Raw genomic sequence first — 24,079 nt, forward strand, 5'->3', positions numbered from 1 at the left:
TTGTTTTCACTATTTTTGATCAAATAAATGCAGACTTGGGGAGTATTAAAAGAGACTTCTTTCAATTTAATCCTTTAAAACCATTTGATGTTGTCTTAACCGTAGTAACATTAGGATGTTCAGGAACACTGCTATGATGTCATTCACACATGCAGCAGTGAGACAGAGGAACTGCTGTACATCACTTCCTCACCATTGTGTTTTAGAGGGCTGTCTGGGTTGGTTCCTATTTTAGGTAGTTCAGGTTTCATGTTGCGGGTTCTAGCAGCATTACGTGGAGGTTCTCTCTCACTCTCGGTCACCATGACAACACTGTTTTCAGGAAGTCTGTTGGGTTGCCAGAATGAAAGAAAAAACATAAGCTAGGGATGCACAAAACATCGGCAGATATATGTTCTTTTTTTTGTGATCAACTCTTTATTGTCTTTAGAAATAAAATAACATCCACTCAAACAAACAGACAGGGAAGAGGGAGCAACAGGCAAATTATTTATAGTTTAACAATATATATATTCATTTTTAATGTTATTGTTATCGGCCTGACAAGAAAATTTGGCCATCAAATCCATCAATCTTAAAATATGGCTTTTGAATTGTATATTGCGGTCAATAATTGATTTAAAATGCTAAAAATAAAATGAATCATGGTGCGTTAAAGTAGTGTATTTATAATAAAGGAAACATAGTGTGGCAATGTTCTTTAGTGTAAGGATAATAATAACTTTGGACTGAATCAAAATCCAGTGAATCATGATTTAAATCAATCCTCTGTCAATTCACACTACTATTATTTGTAACACAACATTGCTAACAAACTGTGCACAAGAACATTTTCATCGTTTCATCACAGACACGTACCCAGGAATGAGCTCAGCTGCCTTCCTGCGACTCCTGCCTGTGTTTTTCTTCGCTTTGGTGTTGGTGGCAGACACTCCAAGTTCTGCATCTTTCTCTGGTCTCTTCTTCTGACCGCCGCCTCTTTCTATCTTCTGAAGCAGATACACAAACAATTCATTTCATTCTTAGTGAGGTGAAAAAGAACAAACGTGAAAACAGTGAAAAAATGTTCACAGAGGCCGATTTCAGCAGGGTAAAAGAAAGGTGATGCTCTTATGTTGTATTATGGCTCTTACCTCTTCATCTACATAATCCCTTTTTTCAGCATTCATTTTTCTTTTACACTCCTCGCCTTCCATCACTTCATCTGCAGGCTGAGGGACTCTGCCTGGTGTGACATTTTCAGGTAGTCTAGGAAGTGTTTCCATAGGAAACATATCAGCTGGCAAAGCCTTGTCCTCCATGGATTCTCTAAAGTGCTCTTTATTCTCAGCAGGGAGAAGGGTTTCATCGAATATGTCGTCGTTGTTGTTATTACAAACTTCTGGGTCTAACTCATAGGTGTGATCTCTATCTTCATCGGTTGGAGGGCTGCAAAAGTCCGAGGTAGCAGAAACATTAGCAGCTGCAGATGCAGAGCTATTTTTATATCTACTGTAGAGGAAAGACACTTTAGTCTGCTTCTTTGGAGGCTGGGAAGAACCTCCAGAACTTTTCTTGGATGAGGACTGTGAGCGAATCGTCCCATTGGCCACAGTTGGAGATCCCCTCCCCTTGCCTTTGTCAGAGGGGTGGCTTGTGTCAGTGTAGTTCTTACAACTGCCTTTTCCTCTACTAAACAAACAAACAAAAAACACAATAAACATAGAAATACAATGTGCAAAAACCACAAACTAAAAAGCAATGCCTTTTTAAATAATAATAATGTTTCTATAATAAATGTATTTATTTGTGAATATTAGATCTTTTCTACAGTATTAGTAGAAATAATAATTTACTATTTTGTTCTATTTGTAATAAAAAATTATGTTTATGATAATGTTCATTTTTATTTTATTGAATACTAAATCTTAGATTTTACAGTATTAGTAGTAGAAACTATTTACTATTGTATTTTTATTATTATATAAAAAGGCATTGCTCGTTAATTTGTAATTTGTTAGTTAGTTAGTAATTATTGAATATTAGATCTTTATTTTACAGTACTAGTAGAAGCAGCAGCAATAATAATAATAATAATAATAATAGCCTCCTTTGTTGTTATTATTATTATTATCATTATCTTTTACTTTCTGTGAGGCCAGTACAGGTAACCGTTAATACAATTCTCTTAACAAGTCTTGTGCAATGATGTAAACCTGTTTTTGTAAAATATAAAAAATTGTAAAATAATAATAATAATAATAATATATATATATATATATATATATATATATATATATATATATATATATATATAGTTTGTGTGGAGCAACACTGACAGTAAACCAAATCTCTCAAAGACACTGAAAACATTTTTTTGTATGCGAGTTCCATTTTATGTGGATTATTTGCGCAGCCCTGATAAAGGTTGATGCTGACTCACCTGACACCATTTGAGGAGCTGTGGTTGACACTACTATTTTCACGAGGTACAGAGTTGTGATTGCTACGTGTACTTGGCGTGGAGAACTCGCTCAGAATGTGCTGAGCTTGATAGAAAGCCATCAGACACACACCAGCTAAAGAGGAACTGCAGGGAGAACAGGTTTGATATTAATGCACAGAATCCATTTCAAGCTGCATGCACAGGGTAACATCTCATGTGGTTGAAGTATGTATATGGGCTGCTAACCAGGTCAAGACCAGTGTGATGACCCAGAAGGACTCCTCCCAGCTGGGTCCTGGTACCACCTGAGCACACAGGGGCAGCATGTGATGAGGCAGAGTCACATTGAGGGTGAAGTGGAAAACGGAGCCACGCTCTGTTACCAGAGTTAAGTCTCTGATCACCCACGAAGACGTGAAGTCTGGAGTAAATCTAGAGAGATGCAGAGAAAATAATCAGACAAGAAAAAAAAACATTGAGAAATAAGGATGATGGGGTACACGCACGGTGTGATAGATAACGCAGTATATGTAAAAATACTGTATTTGTATTTTGAAAGAGATAAAGAATTGAAGAGAAGATAAAGTGTTAGTATTAATGGATCAAGTGTTGCCAAAAAAGATCAGTCAAGGTGAAGGTCCGAGAAAGTGATTTTGTGCCTCTTTGAGATGGCACAACGAGACAACGTTTACTTGCAGAGCGCAAGTTTCTGGATGGCACGCAAGTTAGGAGTAATGAGTTTAGGTAAAAGGGAGCAGAGCCAGTGGTTGTTCAGTAGGCAAACATCAGTGACATGAATTTGATTCGAGCGGCAACTGGCAACCAACGCAATTTTGTGAGGAGAGGAGTGATGTGTGCTCTCTTCAGCTCATTAAAGACCACTCTAGCTGCAGCATTCTGGATTATTATTTCATCAGAATACACAGATAGATATATTTTTACGAAATCTACCAACAGTGCTAAACAGACACAGACAACTTTCTGCAGAGAGCATAGGCAATGTTACTGTCCTAAAGTTATTTGTAAAACAGATTTTATTTCATCTCGAAAAAAGTTAAAGGAACGGCATAAGAATTGCACTCTGTTTAGAACACTGATACTGGAGTTGCACAATCTTACGCAATGGTGATTTCTGAGGATGAGTTGTAGTCCACTCTGAAGGCTCTGCAATGCTGCACCTCAAAACCGTAACCCTGACATTTATATCCATTAATGTTCATGGATACTACAGTCAACGGCAACTCGCCAGCATTCTCCACTTTAAAGCTTTTCTGAATGGCAAACAAGGGCTTACTTGATCGTAAACCTGTGAAAAGACAAGAAAGAGAATAAAAATGCAGTTAATGCATTTTGTATTGTTTTCTCTTTCGTTATTGTTTATTAAATACTTTCTACTTTCAATTGTGCATATTTCATTGACTTTTATTTACAGTAGACATTTTGTTTAATTATTTATGGCCATGTATAACCCTAATATAGTAGCGTTTAAATTTTTACAGGTTTTCAAACTGAACATGATGATGTGTGTACATCAATACATATAACCTGATGATATGTGGTTCTCCAAGTAATTAACATTAAAGTCAATAACCAGTTAATGTGGATAAACAGATAGAGTACTATGGAGCACTTAAATGGACATGGGATTGAATTTTAAACAAATACCCTAAATCCCCCCCCAAAAAACACTTCACAAATGTAAAGTAAAAACATGAATAAAGTGAGTGATATTACATTTGTTTTGTTTTTTTAATTACATTATTATGTTACAACATCACATTTTATTGTCTGGGGTCTCTGAAGATTCCAAAATCTTGTACATTCAAAAAAAGACTGTACATTAAATAAAAATAAAAGTTTGAGAATATCTGAGAAATTCAGAGTTAAACAAAAAAGAAATTCAAGAGAACAATTCATTTGTAAACAATCACTACTTCTACCAGCGCTAGTGTACTTTTCACCAAACTCTGAGAATGGACAGGTCAGGAGTGTCTCAGCTGTGTCTCTCACCATCTCTGCACTCCATGAGAGTAGACTGGGGAACGTTGAAGCGCAGTGAGGCTGCAGGCCCGGGGAGCTTCCCTCCCACCCTCAGGAGCTCCTTTGCCCCAAATCCTTTAACCAGAACCATGTCAAACACGGTCAGGTTGTTCCTGTTAATAAATAAAGCCACAATTACTGTATGATAACATCTAGGAAAAATATTTGAAGAAAACGAAAACAAAGGCGTGGTCACATCAGGCAAATAATGTTTATTGTCAATAGTGTAACGATGCACAGCTCACACAGTCCTCTACAGTCCCTAGAAACTACAGATGAAACTGTATGAAAACTTCGTACAGTTATCACAATTATAGTGATTAAAATGATCATAGTTATGAATATCACGATATTGTTAAAATGTGCTGGAATCACACTCAAATCATTTAACAAAGTTTTAGATCGAAAAACAAAACAAAACAAATTTAAATCAGAGTCACAATGCACTTTTTTGTTTTGTTTTCATAAACAATATAGTGTATATAGTATACAAATATACTATATTTATATACTACAGTATATATATATACATTATTGTTTGTGAACCAACATTTTTTGTTCATTTAAATTCTGTCTGTCGTATAATAACATTAACTACGACAGCCAGAATTTAAATAACAAAAAATGTTGGTTGGGTGACTTAACATGTTGTCTACTAACATGAAAACATGTTCAAATAAAGTAATGAGTTTAAAAAAAAAAGTTTTATAAAATGATAAAACTCACATTGTAACCTTTAAAACATTTTTAAGAAAAGGGATGAGTCAAAATGATTATTGATAATAGGTATTTTATGTGAATAATTGTAGATACAGTGCTTTTGTTTACATTGTTTAGAATCCCCAACTTTTTTAGATTTTTAGAATGCCCATAAGCTTATTTCATATCAACTGTACGATAAAAAATTCAAATTTTCACATTGGTTTGAACACAAATGGCAGACAGACTGAAGACTGCGTCCTCCAGAGGCCACATTCGACACTAATAAGGCTGCTTCATTAAAAGTAAACTGACGAGTCCGACTACAATCCAAGTCATGAAGAAATTTCAGTCATTTACGATTTACTAGGAATGGTCACGCGGAGTCCTTTTTTGACATGAATTCAAAATATAACAAATAGGAATACATTTAAGATGTTTTGTTTCAGATACATCCTTTATGACGTATGCGGCCGTCAAATGCGACGTCGGAAGGAAGCAGCCTTTCGAAATGAGACTGTAGGTAGTGCTTATGGAACACAAGAAATAGAGATGATTCCCTGGTAATGGCTCTAAACAAACTCAAGCAGTGCAGGGATAACAAACACTACTTTACATGGAGGTAAATTGAAAAGAAAATGCCTTATTGCTGAAACTTTCCTAACAAATGTGACTGGTAAATCTGACCGCGCTGCGGCAGGGCAGTGCAGGGCAGGACAGGGCTGAGAGCCATGGGAGCGGAGTGAGGCCGGTGGAGCGAATGTTAATGAGCGACACAACAGTCTGGAGTCCCACGGAGGAGCTTCGGAAAGATAAACGGAGGAGTGATGAAAGGAGAAGATGAGAGAGGACCAGGCCTGGGACTTAATGCTGTGGTTTTGGTTAAGTCTATGCGGCAGTCATCCATGAAGGGAAGCCGCTGTACGTTCTTTTTGTTGTGTTTGTTTATTTTGTGATTTAAGTTTTGCATTGAACGTTTGCCAGTTCCCGCCGCCTCCTTCCCTGAGCCTTTAACTTCATTACGCACACATTAAGGCAAAGCATGATCTAAGTGCTAAAATAAATGAGGATCATTCACAGTCAAACAAAGTTTTTTCCCTGATTATTCCAAGCATGGAAAACAAAATCTTTAAATTTTCGAACAATTCCAAGTTCTTTTATGACCATGCAGTCCTGTACATAGAAACATACCGACAAAAAGCACAACTTTTTTCCTTAATCCATTAAACAGATTTGAGATTAAGTAAACCGATCAGTCACAAAAATCCCTCAGTTACAACTCATTTACTGTAGGGCAGAGCAGTACCTCATCAGGAGCAGTGAGGTAACAGGCTTGTGTTCTGTGGGTTGGTACGCCACAGAAACCGTCCTCGACTCCCACGGCTGAAGCAGGAATCTAAGAATACTGCCTCGCTCACTTTCCTGTTGGCAAAAATATGAGTACACTATAACCAGAGTTACCACAACAAGACACATTTACTATACAATGTACACTTAATAAAGCTATTCAAAGATCATGACCTCACCTTATGGTTTGTAGCCAACAGCAGAAACTCTGTTGTAGTGATATTCACGGACAGCGGGCTAATATTAAACCTAGAACATATGCATCCGTGATGAAATTTTCTGGTCTCATTAACAGTGTTGTTATTGTTAACAAAACTTAAAACTATAAAATATCGGTGTTGTTAATTCAAGTAAAACTGAAATAAAACTAACTAAACTAGCTAAAACAGCACTGTTTATGACTCTGCTTATTAACCTTGTGGATAAATACCATTGTAACTAAGGTTTGACAGAACCAACTTTAGGCCAGAAGAGTGTGTGTTTACAGTAAATACCATTTGGTCAGCATGTCGAGGGCTTCAAGCGGAACGGGGTATGAGGAGAGGGTTCGGATCTCCACAGAAATAACTGAACCAGTAGGGTTTTTCAGAGTGAAATTCTTCACCTGAAATAAAAAGTACAACAATCTTATGATCCAAATAATAGTCTTACTAAAATCAAAGTCATTATTTAAATAATTCACACAATGCTAATAATTCCATGTGATTCATCTAAAGTTGATTGCCATTTGAAGATTCTTAAATGTACTCCTTTTGTGTTTCACAGAAAAAAATGAGTGTAAATTTCAGATCAAAAGATCATTACCAGTGATTTACATACCTTACTATCATTGACCGGTGTGGCCCCAAAGTCCAGGGGTGAAGAGTGGTCTGCAGGAAGCCTGGGCCACCTGAACAAAACACGCACAAAAAACAGAAACATAAATATTTACATCATAAAACAGTATGTGCATTTGCGGTAAATGCATACTGTACATGTTTAAAATCGCATACAAAATGGGTAGTTTAAATAGCATACAAAATAAATATACAGTATCTGACTCCACAGGGGTGGGTCTATATTTGTGCACACACTGCATGTTTACCTGCAAGAGAGCTCTTTGCTACAGTGCCAACGACCACAGAGTGCAGAAGCCAGGCTGCTGTCCACTCTCCAGAGAGATGAGGAGGATTCTGGGTGAAGGGATTGCTGCCACTCCAAACGTCCTGCACAGGAGGACATTACATCGTTTTTGACTTAGCAACTCAACTCAACACAAGACATGCACAAACTAGTACGCTACAATCATTTCAATCCATTTATAAGACAAGGTTATTACAAGTGACTATACAGTAGTCTAGAACAGTCAGGGGTCCTCAACCAGCAAACTTCTCAAGACTTAAAAAAACAAGCATTAAAATAAGCTAAAAACAGGGCTCTCAAGTCTCACGCATTGGGCGTGAGACAAACGCATTTCAACCCGTTCACACGCCACACCTTGTATTTCAACACGCTGAGGAGTAATTGGGGGAACTTGTCCCGCTATACAAATAATGGACGAGACGCAGGCAAACGGAGGGAAGTTCTCTGCCGAGTTCATAACATCTGTCTCGAGTTATACAGAGTTAAATGCTAGCTACCAGCCAATCAGAAATTAGAATTAGTTGTTTCCGGGTAAATTATGTGTTCCCGCTGCAAGCACGTTCGTTACTAGACAACACGCGCACACACGGAGTGGAAGGTGAAAGAGCACGATCTGATGAATGCGGTTTGCGGACATCTTTTTTTTTTTTTTTTACGATTCTTGGACTATATCTCTTGCCTGTGCTCAAAGACAGTGAGAGCTGATGTTGAGGAGTATAGCCAAATTCGTGCTAAATTATTTTTGATGCATTCAAAAATCTCCAACTGCTTTTAAAGGGGTCATCGGATGCAAAATACAGTTTTATATGGTATTTGCAAATAAATGTGTCTTTGCAGTGTGTGGACGCAATCACCATGCAATGAAAAAATCCATTCACTTTTTTTTTAATCCTCAAAAAGCCAAAAAGTTGTTGCTCATTATCATTTAAAGAGACATGCACCGAAACGGGTCACTGTGAACAGAGCTGTTTTTGAAGAGGTAAAAAGGGTGTTGTTTTACACGACCATTGAGAAATTTTAACCAAAGTATGTTACAAACTTAACATGAAGACCCAAAATAATCATACCAACTTGTGGAAAATGGGCATCCGATGACCCCTGTAAAGGTGACCGGTTTGGGTCTTGACATACATGCTCAGGGCAAGTTGTTATGATACAATGTTATGTACATTGAGCACTGATGTTCAGTTGGCTTGTTTGGGGTCAAATTTATTTTTATTTTTCAATAAATTTGTATTTTTTTAATTATAACTATTTATTTTATTTGGATGAATTTGTCTTTTTTATCAGATTTAACAATTGTTATAATTTCCATTTGTGCTGGTCAATTATGAACAATAAGCAAAATTGAACTGCTAGAAAAAATTGAAGCGAATTTGGTTGGGTCGAGGGACCGCTGCTGCAAATATTTGGGTGGCTCCTCCCCTAAATCTCACTCTAAACTTTTGATAAAACTTGAGAGCCCTGTAAAAATCTAAATATTTCTTATTTAAATTTACACCCTCAACTTTTTGTTTCCTTTGAAACTAGATATATGAAAACCTAGATATATGAAGTGGCCTAATTTTTTAATTCCATTGGCACTTTATAATGAGAAAAAGTTATACTATTTATGCAAATCTCTAAAATAGTTTATCAGGAAGAAATATTTAACACAATATTTATCCTCAATCCTTATCCAGTAAATCATGATCAGCTGGAAGAGTCACTGGGTAAAAGGCATGGGAACTTTGAGGAACATTCAGCTGCTAAAACTTGTGGATATTATTATTTTAGTTACTCAGAAAAATGTGTCCAGTTGTGTTTGTCTCACCTGCTCGGGACATATGAAGAGGACAGAGCTGTTCACACTCCTCAGCAGCCTCAAACATAACATCTCCCTGCAATTCAGGCAAAAGGGAGCAAAGTTTGGCAAAAGAAATTCATTCATGTATATGACCCCAAGTAATATTATTTAGCATAAACATACATTCGCTTTTCAAAACCCTCATCAGTTTTCTGTCAACACAACAAGAACCTTATCTCTCCGTTTGGAAGCATATATATGCTTATATAAAGGGATAGTTCACCCAAAAATGAAATTTCTGTCATTAATTACTCATGTCGTTTCAAACCAGTAAGACTTTCGTTTATCTTTGGAACACATATGAAGATCTTTTTGATGAAATCTTTCTGTCCCTCCGTTGACAGCAACGCAACTTGACACTTTGACATTTCAAAAGGTTTATAAAGAGATCATAAAACTAATCCAAATTAATTGAGTGGTTTAGTACTAATTTTCTTGAGGCACAAACACTTTATATGATTGAATTTAAGCTTTTATTTACATATAAACCGAACAGCTGTGGTCAACAGAAGCGCAAGCATGTTTGCATGAGTTGCGAGAACCAATTAGGTTGATCTCATGTTACGCAGCACCTTTGAGCTTCCGCAAGAACCAGTGAGGTTTGTTCTCGCGTGTCAAGCAACTTCGGTTGAGCATCTGTTTATGTTCGCTGATCAATGTTTATATGGGAATAAAAGCTGAAATTATCATATAAGAAAAACTAAGAAAATCTGGGTTGGGTTAGTTTTACAATCTCACTTTATGAACTTTTTGAGGCGTCAAGGTGGTAGTTGCGTAGCTGTCAACAGAGGGACAGAAAGCTCTCAGATTTCACCAAAAAGATCTTCATTTGTATTCTGCAGACGATCGAAGGTCTTACGGGTTTGGAACGACATTAGGGTAAGTACTTAATGACAGAATTTTCATTTTTGGGTGAACTATTCCTTTAAATGTGTGTTCATGCTGATGTAGTCAAGCTTTACCTTTGAGGCAGAAGAATCTGTCTGGAGGTGAAGCTCCAGTGGGACGCCCACACTGGTTGTCAGGGTAATTGTGGTTCTGAGGTCGATGGGTAAAGATTTGCTGAGTAGCTGAAGAGACAGAAGCTTCCAGCTACCAGGACTCACTTCCATGGACTTTGTAAAATTTACAATCTATAAGATGGGAAAACTTACACCATCATTAAACTGCAGTGTTAACTTTTTGACAAATATCCTATTTTTGTGAGCTTGATTTCTGTGTAATTCAAATGAATGAGTCTAATCTACCCTTTAATGTGTATTGTAAGCGCTACGTTGACTAGTTGATAATAGCTCTGCCACTAGTCGACATCTTGAGTCTTTTTTTTTGACCAGTCTTGGATCACATGGTCAGTTGCACATGTTCTATACACGGCGATAGCAAGAGAAAAAAAAGCCTTTGTCCACAAACAGTGTCCTACTATATGACATTAGCTTTGAATATAAACCTCAAAAACCAAATGTATATGGAAGTGAATATAAAGTTAAATGAGTCATTGACCCACCAACTTCTCAATCCCTCTATTTCCCAGCAGAATAGGCAGAACTTCCACAATATAGTCTCGAAAGAATGTGGTCACTGCACATTTAAGTCTCTGGTGTTCAGGTGAGAATTACCTTAAAGAGTTTATGCTGGGAAAGAAAGATGTTAGTGATTCTGAAGGTGAAGGGGAATGGGTTGGACAGCCAAAGCTCGACATGCTTTGATCGCCCCTCCTTCTGTCTGACCTGAACTAAAGAACTCAGCTCAGAGTCCGACCATCTGAAACACACAGAGAGGAACAACTCTGTAACAAACGTGACTAAGAACTGCATCAAAAAGCATGAACACAGCATTTACTGTGTCACAGAGGTGAAGGAAGTACACTACCATTTAAAAGTTTGGGGTCGGTATCCTTTTTTTATGTTTTTGAAAGTAGTTTCTTATGTTCTCCAAAGCTATAAAATTAGTCAGGACAGTAATAATGTGAAATATTATGACAATTTATAATATTGTCATTTATTATGACTATTTCTATTTTAATATATTTTCAAATGCAATTTATTCCTGTAAAGGCAAAGCTGAATCAGAAATCATTCTAATATGCTGATTTGGTGCCAGGGTAACATTTATAATTTTTATCAATGTTAAAAATAGTTGCTGCTTAATATTTTTGTGGAAACTGATAAAAAAATTAAAAAAACTGAACCAAACAGCATTTTTTGACAAATAAATATTTTGTAACATTATAAAAGACAAGTCTTTATGGTAATTTTTAAATCAATTTAATGCATCCTTGCAGAATAAATGTATTAATTTACTTAAAATAAATAACAACAACAAAAAATCTCCATGACCCCAAATGTTTGAACAGTAGTGTACATATAAAATTATTAATGTTACAATCATTAAAACGTGCAAAACAATGCAGTGCTAGTTTAGAATTTAAAATCATTTTCATTCTTGGCCAAAATGTATTTCATTTTATTTAACTTCAGATAATGCTAATGATTAAAGCATTAATTTCATTTACAGTAAAAACGCTGTTAACATAGAAATCTTTACCTGTGTGTGCTTTCCAGCAGTGGATACAAATTCAGTGTTCTGTTTGCTAATATTTGCAGGCCGAACTGACTTTGACACCTTTTACTTTTAGCTGACAAAGAGCCTTAAAAAAGAAAATGAAAAGAGAACCAAATAAACATGGCTAACATAATAGCATGTCCATTGTGAACTATTAGAATACACACAAGAAATGTAGGCTGACAGTAAAGTACTGACGTCTACAGAAAAGTGAAGCCACTTGAGTGAAGTTAGAAGTGGACGGCTGGAGAAGCAGTTCAGTGAGTTCTACGCTGCTGTCCGTCCTTGACAAGAGCTGGATCTCCTTAAAAAGACACAAGATGTTATGTTATAATTACATTATAAATGTTATCTGATTATATGCAAAATTAACCACAACAAAATTTTATTCTCACCACACATACCTTAACAAAGAGCTTTTTAACCCCTGAGTTCAACATGAACACTCCTATTCTGGGATCTGCTGTGGATTAAAAATATAGTTATACAATATACCTGAACATACTTGGAAAAGATAATTTACAGGCAAAGCCACAAGGTGGTGCTGTGACACCAAGGAAAGTTATTTTTTGGGCGGTGGTGGCTAAGTAGCTGGGAAAAAAAAAATCCAGGTAGGTGAAAAAGTTTCAAATCCAGGTAGGTGTAACCCATGATCTAGGAAGTAATGGTTCCCTTCTTTCCCATTAGCTGAGCTTAAATGACACACTTTCCCCCAGGTCATTTCGGGGTGGAATTTGTCTTGACGATTATTTATTTATTCACTAAAATCAATCTGTAATTTAATTCTAAATGATATTAATTTATTCATCCCTAAAGGTGACATGCATCAGATCCAAAGATAATCTTAACAAAAATATTGCTATATTTAATCATGGGAAGTGAAATGGGGTTAATGCTCACATCTAACAGTTTATTGATGTGGGTTAATGGATTTTGAAACCAGAGATGAAATCTATGACAAGGATACAGGTGATATTTGTTTTTTCCACATCTGTGGTATAAACGGAATAACTGACTCATTAGTTTATTCAATTGCTGAAAATGAATGCAGAAACATTGTGGCTACATTGTCACCTCAGAGTGTGCATTCATTTTCAATAATTCAATGGTATGTTACTACATACAACAGGATGCAAACTAAAAACCATATTTCCAGTGGAAAGTACAATAATGCCATTAAGTACATGCAATAAAATTCAAATGCATATACACTAGCACTCAAAAGTTTAGGGTCAGTAAGAGATTTTTTTGTTGTTTTTGAAAGAAGTCTCTAATGCTCACCCAGGCTGCATATATTTGATCAAAATAAATAAAGTAAAACCATTAATATTGTTTAATATTATTACAATTTAATATATTGTTTTAATATATATTAACATTTATTTCTGTAATGGAAAAGCTGATTTTTCAGCAGCCATTACTCCAGTCATCAGTCACATTATTCTTTAGTAGTCATACTGATTTGGTGCTAAAGAAAGATTTCTTGTCATTATCAATGTTGTGCTGCTTAATATTTTTTTGGAAACCATGATACATTTTTCTCCAGGATTTTTTAATGAACAAAGTTCAAAAGCACATTTATTTGAACCAGAAATAATTTGTAAACATTGTAAAAGTCTTTACTGTCACTTTTGATCAATTTAAGGGATCTTCGCTGTACTTTATGCAAGTATAATTATCTTTTGTAATTTTTATAATTAAACTTTTGAATGGTAGTGTAGATTGTAAAAAAAAAAAAAGAAAGGCAAGTACATAGTAGATAAAGACACTTATATAAACCGGGACAGTAATATAGTCATACATCAGCAGATAATCAGATCATCATCCATTAATGCAACAAACATGGTGGCGTAATGCAAGTCCACTGATTCTTGAAATCAAGGAATACGGTGTAATCAGGAAAAAAGGTTTAGATGTAAAGAAGTAAATAATATTAAGTCGGACAACTACTTTTATAAATGTACAATCACATAGAAGGTGAACTCCTATTAAAAAAAAGCTGTTTAATTTTACACAGAGTGGGTTCCCCATCATGGGGGTGGCCATGTTCAGATCACATGAACAGGCAATGAAATATTTGGTCAACAATGCACGATTTCACTTTTGGACCGAATATTTCTCACACACTATAACAGAAGTGAGAAACATACAGCTGTAGTTGACAGTAGTTGAATAATTTTATTATCATTGTTCCCATGTATCGCTGACCTTATTTTAAAGAGTCAGCCATAATGATTGAATTTGGAAAACAAAACCTTAAAGGCCTATTCGCTTTTGCATATATGTCTGCCTCAATTGTTGTTTGTTTACATTAAATCTTTTGTATTAACTACCCAATTACACACACTATAGTTATGTAGAGCATGATATTCTTGTGCTTTCTCTTAAAAAGAAAAAAAATCTTATATTCTTGTGGTTCTAAGAATGTTTTTTACACATTTGTACACCCTTTGTGTGCATTTTTATGATCACCTAAGGGCCCTACAAACCCACAGGTGCGATTCAGCAGTCCAGACAAAGGAGTGTGAATGGAAAAGGAGTAAAATCACACAGACCTTAAATGGGGAGCGGGGAAACACAGTGGACAGTGGCCACACCACTAAATGCCCATGGACACCGTAAATGTATTTGGACACAATCCAATAATTTCCATTTTATTGGCGTGTTTAGAATGAGAATCATAACACAAGATAAAAAAATGCTGATTGGTGTAAAAAATAAAGTCAAATACCACTCGGATAAATAAACAAAAGCCAAAAATAAAGCCAGGGAAACGCTAATAAAAAGTGCACTTTAAATATCACTAGGACGATTTGAGTCAAAAATCAAGTCAAGAACTTCAAGTAACTGCAGCAGACAACAAATATGGGTTTAGAATCCAAAAGTGCGAACTGAAAAAAATAATATATATATGTATATATATATAAATGGATAAAATAAAACGACAAATTGACATACAGACAGCATCTGGTGATGGGAGGACCAGCAGCACCACAATATTCTCCAGCACATATGGCTTGAGTTTGTCCAGGTGGGTCGGCCTTTCCCCTCTTTCAGAAAGACTGATCTGAAGTGCAATTCTGCCCCCTTCAGATACTAAACACCAACCCTGTGAGGAGAGAGAGAAACGTAAAGGGTGTAGGCACATATTTCATCGACATGCTACACACCCATCAACACAAATAACAGGAATGCAAAGCGTTCCAACTAAAGATCTGCCCTGTCTGAATATTCAATCACCAGATAACTTGTAAACAAATGCAGCTAAAGCTGTCAACTCACTACATGAGTTTAGGTGCAAGCATGATTTAAAATGAATTATATTTCTGTGTGCATGTTTTCTTTGAGTGGACTGCTGTTAACAGCCCCATCAACTCTCTACTGAAATATGTTAGTTGTATTCTGACATGTTGCTCCAGGACTTTTCCCTCCTGCATTCAAACTTACAATGGGAAACTCATGGTGATGTTGTTTCTGTGTACAATACGGTTATGATAAAAATAGTAAATAAAAAATAAATTTATTCTGGCCTTGACAGAAAAACGACGATATAGGGTGTCAGGATCGGACATGAGCTTTTATTACTTTCTGGATATTTTGTTGGTTTTATGCTACTAACAGAAGCTGGAAAGGTAATTTGCATTCGGTTCCTGATTATTCACTGATGCTTAAAGGAGAACTCCGGGCAATTTTTAAGTTAATCTTGATCGTTTGACCTTTGTGAGTACTGACTATAGAAAAAAAAACGAACCGGATTGGTGCTTGCTACGCGGAGCTGCGACCGCGAATGCCCAGAGCTCCCACCCAGCTATGGGGGCAGCTATGGGGGCATCGACATAAAGAGCGTTTTTGAACCTCTTAACAGACACAAAATGCAATTAAAATGTCTGTCCAACATGAACAGGGACCCTACATGTGAACAATATGCGTTTAGCAACTTAGCCATTGTTTCAACTCACCTAAATAGTCTTTTAGACGGCAAGCTGTAGTCTCGTGCTGCAGTCCCTTGCTGTAGCCGGAAAAGGTAAACAATATCCAGGTGGGAGGAGCGTTGATCATGTGCGACGAGTTATGATCAGAGTTGCTTACAAGTGAAGAAGAAATGGTTCGTCTTTGTGCCTTTCCGAATTGTGACAACAGAATGCGAAAATATAAGAGCTTAAATTTTCATCGTCTTCCTTTCCATGACCTCGAGATTCTGCAGTTTGTGGCTAGTTGTATTTCAACTTGATGTGCAAACTCCCGTAGAAGTACTACGCGCTAAAGATTACCGCATTTGCAGCGAACACTTTGACAAGGATGACTACACACACTCAACACAGCGGGGCCGTTTGAAGAAAAATGCCATTCCATGTACGAAGACTCGTCGCACATGATCAACCCTCCTCCCACCTGGACATTGTTTACCTTTTCCGGCTACAGCACGGGACTGCAGCGCGAGACTACAGCTTGCCGTCTAAAAGACTATTTAGGTGAGTTGAAACAATGGCTAAGTTGCTAAACGCATCTTGTTCACATGTAGGGTCCCTGTTCATGTTGGACAGACATTTTAATTGCATTTTGTGTCTGTTAAGAGGCTCAAAAACGCTCTTTATGTCGATGCCCCCATAGCTGCCGTTTCAGCTGGGTGGGAGCTCTGGGCATTCGCGGTCGCAGCTCCGCGTAGCAAGCACCAATACGGTTCGTTTTTTTTTCTATAGTCAGTACTCACAAAGGTCTAACGATCAAGATTAACTTAAAAATTGCCCGGAGTTCTCCTTTAAGCCCTCCACACACTACCAAGATATTCAGGTTGATTTTGGACTTATTTTTCCCCTTTTAACAATACTAGGAAAAGTCCTGTTTATCTTAATGGTTCTACATATTGTCTTATCAGATTTTAATGTTGTCTGAGGTGTGTTAAGAGTGACTGAATCTGCTTGGAAGAAAGTCGGAGGAACATGTTGAATATTTACGATCAGAAATCCTGTTGTGTTGAAGGAACCCCACGGACAAACACACACATGCTCTGGAGATCATCACGTGAAACAAAACAACAGCCAATCAGAAAGCGAGCTGACAGAAGACACGCCTCCAACTCACACTGTAACATGTAAAGTCCAGAAAGTTCACACTTTCTCCACGACTTCATCTAAACATTTTTCTTTTTTTTCTGCAAATTTTCTGTAAAAAGCAGTCCATACACTAGAAGCACCATTTATTCTTGCCGGTCGTCTGCCATGTTTGTTTACTTTAAAGTCATGTTTGATGCGAGAGATTTTGCTAGATTTCCCGTGTTCACAAGCGGGACTCTGGTTGTTTGTGAATGGAATCTGCAAGTGTGTGATGTGCTTTACTGGTCACATTGCGGCACCCCATACACTAGAGGAACAAAACGGTTAAATCTATAATTTCATATCGTCATGTTTGTGGTCTCTCACATTAAAAAAATTCTTTGTTTACTTGTAGTTTACTTGGCAGAAATTAGAACACCTCTCCATAAAAAAACTGTTGCATTGATGGCGTTCAAATGCAGGCCTTAAAACAGTTCCTGAAACTGGGATTACTTCACACATTAACAATGTAGAGTCAAGAACTAAGCTTAATACTTAGCTGAAAGATCAAGTTCAAATCACACAATGACCTTATCTCAATAAGAGTTACAGAATATTCCAATGGTTAGTAAATGTAACATTCATACCTGGGGCTGATTGTAGAACGTTTTTGGTAAACTGCAGTCAAGCAGCAGACCTAAAATTGTTATATTAGAAGCATCTTCCTGCAGGAGCAAAAGAAAAAGAACATTCAAATTCATCAGCTCAGAAGGGCTTTTTAGGTTATATCAAATCATCTAAACGTCATTTACATTTACATTATTTAGCAGACACTTTCATCTGTAGCAACTTACAATACATTACAAAACACAAGCATAACTCCATTGATACACAATTTCTGTGTGGCAGTTTCAATAGTGAACAAAGAAAGTGTCTTAAGAGTAGATTATTCTAAATAAGGTAGTGAATGCATCTTCAGGGGCCAAGTGCAGCTTTTTTGTTCATTTTTTGTGTGTTCTCCATTGAAGTTGTTAACTTTCAGTTCCTCCACCTCTTCAGGCAACATGAATAATTCTATACATTCAAAACCACCTCTTTAAAAGTCAGGTAGTCATCTTTGCTTATAACATTGTACATTCTAAAGCTAGTGGCTTACCAAGTGACTATTCAACAGATTTTCCGTATTATTTAAATTTAAGGGATTTGAATGTGGGACAAACTCATCACCTTTGTGCCTGTGGGCACCAACAAAAAAAGTAAATTTTGTCATTTAATCAACATCATGCCATACCAAACCAGTACAAAATGTTTTTACTTTTTTTTTTTTACATATAATGAAAGTAGATGCTGACTAGGGACTAGTCAAGCTCCAAATATGACAACAAAGGTCTAATAAAGCAACATAAAAATAGTCAACTGCATATTATTTGTGTGCCATATTGTAAGTCTTCTGAAGACTGAAATATAAGTCTTTATTAGCTGAAAATCTGATTTGTGTAGTTGTATAAGGCTGAAAAGTTTTTTCATTTTCATTGCTGTGCTTTTTGTCCTTTTTTTTTTAATATGGCAACCTTTTCACCATTACTTTTAATGTATGGAAATGAGCTTCTACTTTTGTGTCACAAGGAAGAAAGAAATTCATGCAGGTTTGGAAAGACATGAGAGTAAATTTATGATGACACAGCAAACTATATTTTAACACCAAGTAGCTCGAGGGGGCTTATCCCTGTAAAAAGTTCATGCACATTTTACAAGCACTACAGCAAGACACTGATTGTCCATGGTGAAAAATCATTGCACTGCAATATGACAGCGAAATGTCAGAAGAACCGGTTTAATTGAGCACCATTCTTACAGGAGTGTCAAGATTTCAGCAGCTGTCGATCGGTGAAACATCTCCTACTCTTATCAGTTGTTTCTAGTTGGTAAATTCAACACATACTAGAGTATCTTGAAATGTCAGCTGAAAGCACTTAGTTCAATTACAAATGAACAGCAGGTTTACATCATCTCTCCTCAATAATGTACTGTATCTGGTTGTAATCACTTTAAGCTAATCCGGTAGAACCAACAGCTTGAGTCGCACCACACATGATCACATTAAAGGAACACTCCACAGTTTTTTGAAATAGGGCTTATTCAACGTCTTTCCTACATTTAGATAGGTGGGCAAACGCATTTTTGTCTGCATTGTTTTAGTTTGGCAGCACCGCCACTAGCTTAGCTTAGCATAATGAATGGAATCCTTTGTTGCCCGATAGCATGAGTAAAAGTGATAAAAAAACATTAAAATAAATTCTTGTGGACTGCGCATTCACAACGAGTACAAATAGCAATGCAGATTAAGACTAGGCGATTTCCTAAGCAGATATTGACTAGGGACTTTATTGAGGGGAAGCACAGGTGAAGCACTGCAACTTGGGCGCAGAGATATCACGCAACACCTGAAATCCCACAACTTCCGTCAACATACCGGTGTGAATAGTAGCTGGCTATTTTTCCTACAGTAGTCATACTGAATGGCGATGATGAACATGGCAGATTTTTTGAGAGACGAAGAGGGTGACTTCTCAGACAGTCAAGATCCAGAACCATACCTCTATGAACCAGAGTTTTCAGAAGAGGAGCTGCATGCTTTGGATATAGAAAGACAGGAGGAGGTTGCAATCCCTCAACAGACCGAGAACGTGAGGATGAGAGCCAACACAAACTGGTGGTGTGAGTGTATGTCTTTTGCTTGTTCTCACAACCTTTTGCTATTCAGGCAATTACCATGTTTGCTGTAACTGTAGCTGTAACTTCTCAAACTCAACACAATCTAAAAGCGAAGATACTCGGTGCAGGTCACGTTATGCACGGTATGTTGATGGATTTCAGGTGTTGCGTGATATCTCTGCGCCCAAGTTGCAGTGCTTCGCCTGTGCTTCCCCCAATATAGTCCCAAGTCAATATCTGCTTAGGAAATCGCCTAGTCTTAATCTGCATTGCTATTTGTACTTGTGAATACGCAGGCCACAAGAATTAATTAGTTAAAAAAAATAATTATATCACTTTTACTCACGACATGCTATCTGGCAACAAAGGATTCCATTCATTATGCTAAGCTAAGCTAGCGGCGGTGCTCTCAAGCTAAAACAATGCATGCACTGAGACAAAAATGCATTTGCCCACCTATCTAAATGTAGGAAAGACGGTGAATAAGCCTTATTTCAAAAAACGGTGGAGTGTTCCTTTAAGCCTGAAATTAGTCGAGAGAAGTATGTGGATACAGGTTTTGTTCCCGGTATCAAGAGTTTCTAGGTTAGGATGGAAGTCATTTTGTCCCACCAGACCAGTCAGCTGGATCTCAAGAGGAATAGCCACTTATATTCAGTATGAGACACTGCAGTGGTTTTCATCCAAACATACAGCTCAATTTAAATGTGATCGCTACAACAGAAGCAAGTCTATATTTAAACTTGTTTATGAGAGCTAAGACACAGCAGAACACCTGTATGAGATAAAACAGACTACATCATCTTCCCCTGTCAAATATCAACACTGAGAAGAAACATACAGTGGTCTTGTGATGCCGGTTTGATAGTGATTTATTAAAGCGTTTAACATAAATCAACCATGATTTATTTTAAACTCCCGGGCACGAGTTAGTTCTGCAAGTTTTGGCAGTTCCGGGATAAATGTATCTTTTGTCGCATAAAAAATGGGTAAAGTATTATATTAAAAAAAACATTAAATGCATTTAATAAAAATAATACTAATTGCTAAACCCAACTCTTTCATAATTGTCCCAAAAAGACTTGAGCGCTGCATGTTTAAAATGGCATGCACGAGATTCTGCAAAAGACGTGAATGCAATGGTCAAACACGAATGTTTACAGAAAAAAAGAATGGAAAAGAAGCACAGTGGAATGCAAACATGTGTTCTGAGTGAACGGCCCCTAATGCAGTCATTTTTGCTTTCTGTGCTGGCCATAAAAAAAACATCAACACAGGAGAGGACTTTAGTCATGTGGGTTTGCCTGAGTTTCCATGTATGCTGAATGCGTGTGTGTTAATGGCTATGACAGTAATAGGAGACAGAAGCACTCAGCTGTCGCTAGACCTCATGTGTCACTCAGCACAAAGGATAGTAAAAAGAAAAAAGGAACATCTGTGCATGCAAGCTCACAACAAAACAAACAGTATATCCGCATGCATGATGCTTACCTGAGTTTGTGTTAGATTAATGCTTTGTATGTGGGGAAATATCAGAATGCTATCTTTTCTTTGGACGTCCTTGACTGATCCCCCATAGACGCCAACCCCAAAAACCTAGGAGAGAGAGAAAGAAACAGAATATACATGATATAAGAATAGTGTCATAACTAATTAAATAAATTAAATAGAGGGTAAATAGTAAAAAAAAAAAAAAATTGTTATGCTTAAATGCTTGAAATAGGTTTTGTAGACAAATTAAAAATTAGTTAATGCTTATATATATATCCATATTTAGGCAGCATCAAAGGGTTCCAAGGGTCTTTTCAAGCAAAACAATCAGTCATTTTCAGGGAAAAAAACTGAACAACTTTTAACTACAAATGCTCCAGCTATGCGAAGCACATTTATGACCTCTCGCGTGATGCAAGAATCCTTTACAGTGGAGGAGGAGTGCGGTCCAAAACAAATGGTATATTGGTATTTTGTTTCAATTTATTGTTTAAAATGATCCGTTCGTGTATCCTGGATGTGAAGTCCCTCTTGTAAACAATTGTCCCCTTCATCACGCGTGACCTTCTTGTGAACGCGCTTCGCAAAGCTGGACCCAGGAAAACATTTGTTGTTAAGTACAGTGTATCTTTTTTTTTCTTCTTTTTTTCCTGAAAATGACTGACAGTTTTGCTAGACACTTATTTGACGGCTGGGTTCTTGTGGAGCCCTTTGAAGCTGCCTAATTATGGATTTTGGACTGTCAAAAATGATCTACGTTGGGCACCATTCACTTGCATTAGATGAGAAATTTCTGGAATATTTTCCTCCAAAACCTGAATTTCTCTTCAACCGAGGAAAGAAAGTCTTATACATCTTGAATGGCCTTGGGGTGAGTAAATAATCAGGAAATTGTCTTTTTGAGGAAGAACTATTCCTTTAAAGTCATATGTGAGCAAATAAGTGGTTGGATTGGATCGCATTCTCACTAAAGTCTAACCGTTCCAGAGTTTGCTTGAAATCAGAGTGTTATGATGTGGATCGCATTCCCAATCAAATCAACTAGATGTAAAAACACCCTACAATAATACTACAAAAGATTTGTATTTTAAAATGCTGTTCTTTTGAACTTTCTACTCAGATATCCCAAAAAAATCTACATCACGGTTTCTACAAAAATATTAATAAGACTGGAGTAATGGCTGTTAAATATTCAGTTTAGCCATCACAGGATTAAATTACATTTTAAAATATATAGAAATTAGGAAAAATGTATTTAAAAATTTTATTTTTTACAAAATTACTTTTTTTACTGTACTTTTGATCAAATAAATGCTGCCTCAATGAGCATAAGAGACTTCTGTCAAAACCATAAAAAAAATCCCACCACCCGTAAACTTTTGAACGGTAGTATAATAAAGATTTAATAGGTGTTTCCAAACTTTTGACTAGTAGTGTAAGCTGCATTTCAATAGAGTTTTGTTCATATAAAGATCACCAGAAATGTATTCATAATGAAAACATGACTACAGAAGACATTTGCAATGCATGTTACATGACCTGAATTCCATTGTATATGCCAGTGCAGATTGCTTTGGTGATTATGGTGAATTTGTTTGATGACAGTCATACAGTATCACACTATTCTGGTTATTTCAAAGGAATCTGTACCATCAAGCTTGTTGCTTATCACCATGTATCACATTGGTCACAGTGTGACCTTGATTTATTTAAATTCAACAAACATCTTAAACATTTGAAAAAATATGTTAGGAGTAAGGCAGACAAAAATTTGCTAACGCAAATTGTCCCAGGTGCCGCTTCAGTCTGTCATGTGATTTTCACCCAAAATGATAGGCTGAAATGTGCACAATGGTTGAGGGAGAAAAACAAAACATTCTTAAGTGATCACTAACTGTGGGAATACCATTTACAACTGTCATTTTATGCAAACGGCTACATTTGCACTGCTGCCAAGCTAAATAAACCTATTTAAAATACGAATATCTCCCATATGTGCGCCTTAGTAAAATGTGATGTGTATATGAAACCTCTAAAAAGTGTGTAAATGTGACCGTGAAATGCTAGTTCTATACAACTTGCCTGGTATGATATCACCCCATGGGTTGATGTGTTAATAAATAAAGAGATTTCTTCATTGCCCTCCACTGTGGGGAGGAAAATTATTTTAAAAAGTGCGCTCCCTCCGGGTGGAATTACCTGTGACACAAAAGAAAATACAATCTACAAGAAACTGAATGACAAGAAACACTGGGTTACATTTATATGGGACAATTTATGTAGAAGGAGAGGGAGAGCAGAGCAAATGTGAAATGGAGTGCATACTTACCCTTCTGTGGAAGGAAGGCATGTGAAAATGTCTGCTGGATGTAAACACAGAGAGCAGAGAGACTGGGAGCTCTGGGCTTGGATTTCGGATATTTACGGTTTCAGCTCTTGGCAGCCCCACCGGCCTGCAGAATGACAGATCCACATGTTAAAGAGCCAAATACTGCATTATAGACTCCCAAATCACATTCAAGTCACTGTGAAGAACACAACCAATGTGAAACAGAAAAGCTGATCTAAATGACTGATATGTCAGGGAATGTTACACTTATATGAACATTCTTGCCTTGAAGCATAACTTTGTTCAAAAGGAGATCATTTTTTATGTCTTCAGACAGAAACGGCTGACTCGCACAGTGCACGCTTCCCTAAAGCATCACAATGAAAATGGTTCAGTATTACAACACTTGAGCAAAGATGAAAGTAAATGTCATTCAAAGCCACACAGATATATTAAAACACTTGAGCTGA

General features: G+C 36.8%; 1 protein-coding gene across 4 annotated transcripts in view; it reads right to left on the minus strand.

The window, feature by feature from the left end:
- The window catches only part of tmem131l (transmembrane 131 like), a 54,852-nt gene that overhangs the window by 3,803 nt on the left and 26,970 nt on the right, over positions 1 to 24,079 (minus strand). For 2 of the 4 annotated variants that reach the window (XM_077232402.1, XM_077232400.1), the window contains exons 5-27: positions 23,610 to 23,733; positions 23,363 to 23,479; positions 21,281 to 21,385; positions 17,722 to 17,799; positions 15,000 to 15,150; positions 12,446 to 12,504; positions 12,240 to 12,345; positions 12,024 to 12,126; positions 11,096 to 11,240; positions 10,442 to 10,612; positions 9,447 to 9,513; positions 7,596 to 7,716; positions 7,331 to 7,400; positions 7,006 to 7,115; positions 6,691 to 6,760; positions 6,471 to 6,586; positions 4,436 to 4,578; positions 3,545 to 3,731; positions 2,672 to 2,857; positions 2,423 to 2,569; positions 1,134 to 1,671; positions 859 to 989; positions 194 to 327 (exon numbers count right to left, since the gene is read on the minus strand). In XM_077232402.1, coding sequence (XP_077088517.1) covers positions 194 to 327; positions 859 to 989; positions 1,134 to 1,671; positions 2,423 to 2,569; positions 2,672 to 2,857; positions 3,545 to 3,731; positions 4,436 to 4,578; positions 6,471 to 6,586; positions 6,691 to 6,760; positions 7,006 to 7,115; positions 7,331 to 7,400; positions 7,596 to 7,716; positions 9,447 to 9,513; positions 10,442 to 10,612; positions 11,096 to 11,240; positions 12,024 to 12,126; positions 12,240 to 12,345; positions 12,446 to 12,504; positions 15,000 to 15,150; positions 17,722 to 17,799; positions 21,281 to 21,385; positions 23,363 to 23,479; positions 23,610 to 23,733 — 3,179 coding nt within the window. The remainder of the gene's footprint in view (positions 1 to 193; positions 328 to 858; positions 990 to 1,133; positions 1,672 to 2,422; positions 2,570 to 2,671; positions 2,858 to 3,544; positions 3,732 to 4,435; positions 4,579 to 6,470; positions 6,587 to 6,690; positions 6,761 to 7,005; positions 7,116 to 7,330; positions 7,401 to 7,595; positions 7,717 to 9,446; positions 9,514 to 10,441; positions 10,613 to 11,095; positions 11,241 to 12,023; positions 12,127 to 12,239; positions 12,346 to 12,445; positions 12,505 to 14,999; positions 15,151 to 17,721; positions 17,800 to 21,280; positions 21,386 to 23,362; positions 23,480 to 23,609; positions 23,734 to 24,079) is intronic. The other 2 variants (XM_077232403.1, XM_077232401.1) reach the window with 1 other exon arrangement.

Source organism: Siphateles boraxobius, unplaced genomic scaffold (genome assembly GCF_051911475.1).
Source record: "Siphateles boraxobius isolate OS27281-9 unplaced genomic scaffold, OSU_SipBor_1 17, whole genome shotgun sequence".
NCBI classification, from domain to species: Eukaryota; Metazoa; Chordata; class Actinopteri; order Cypriniformes; family Leuciscidae; genus Siphateles; species Siphateles boraxobius.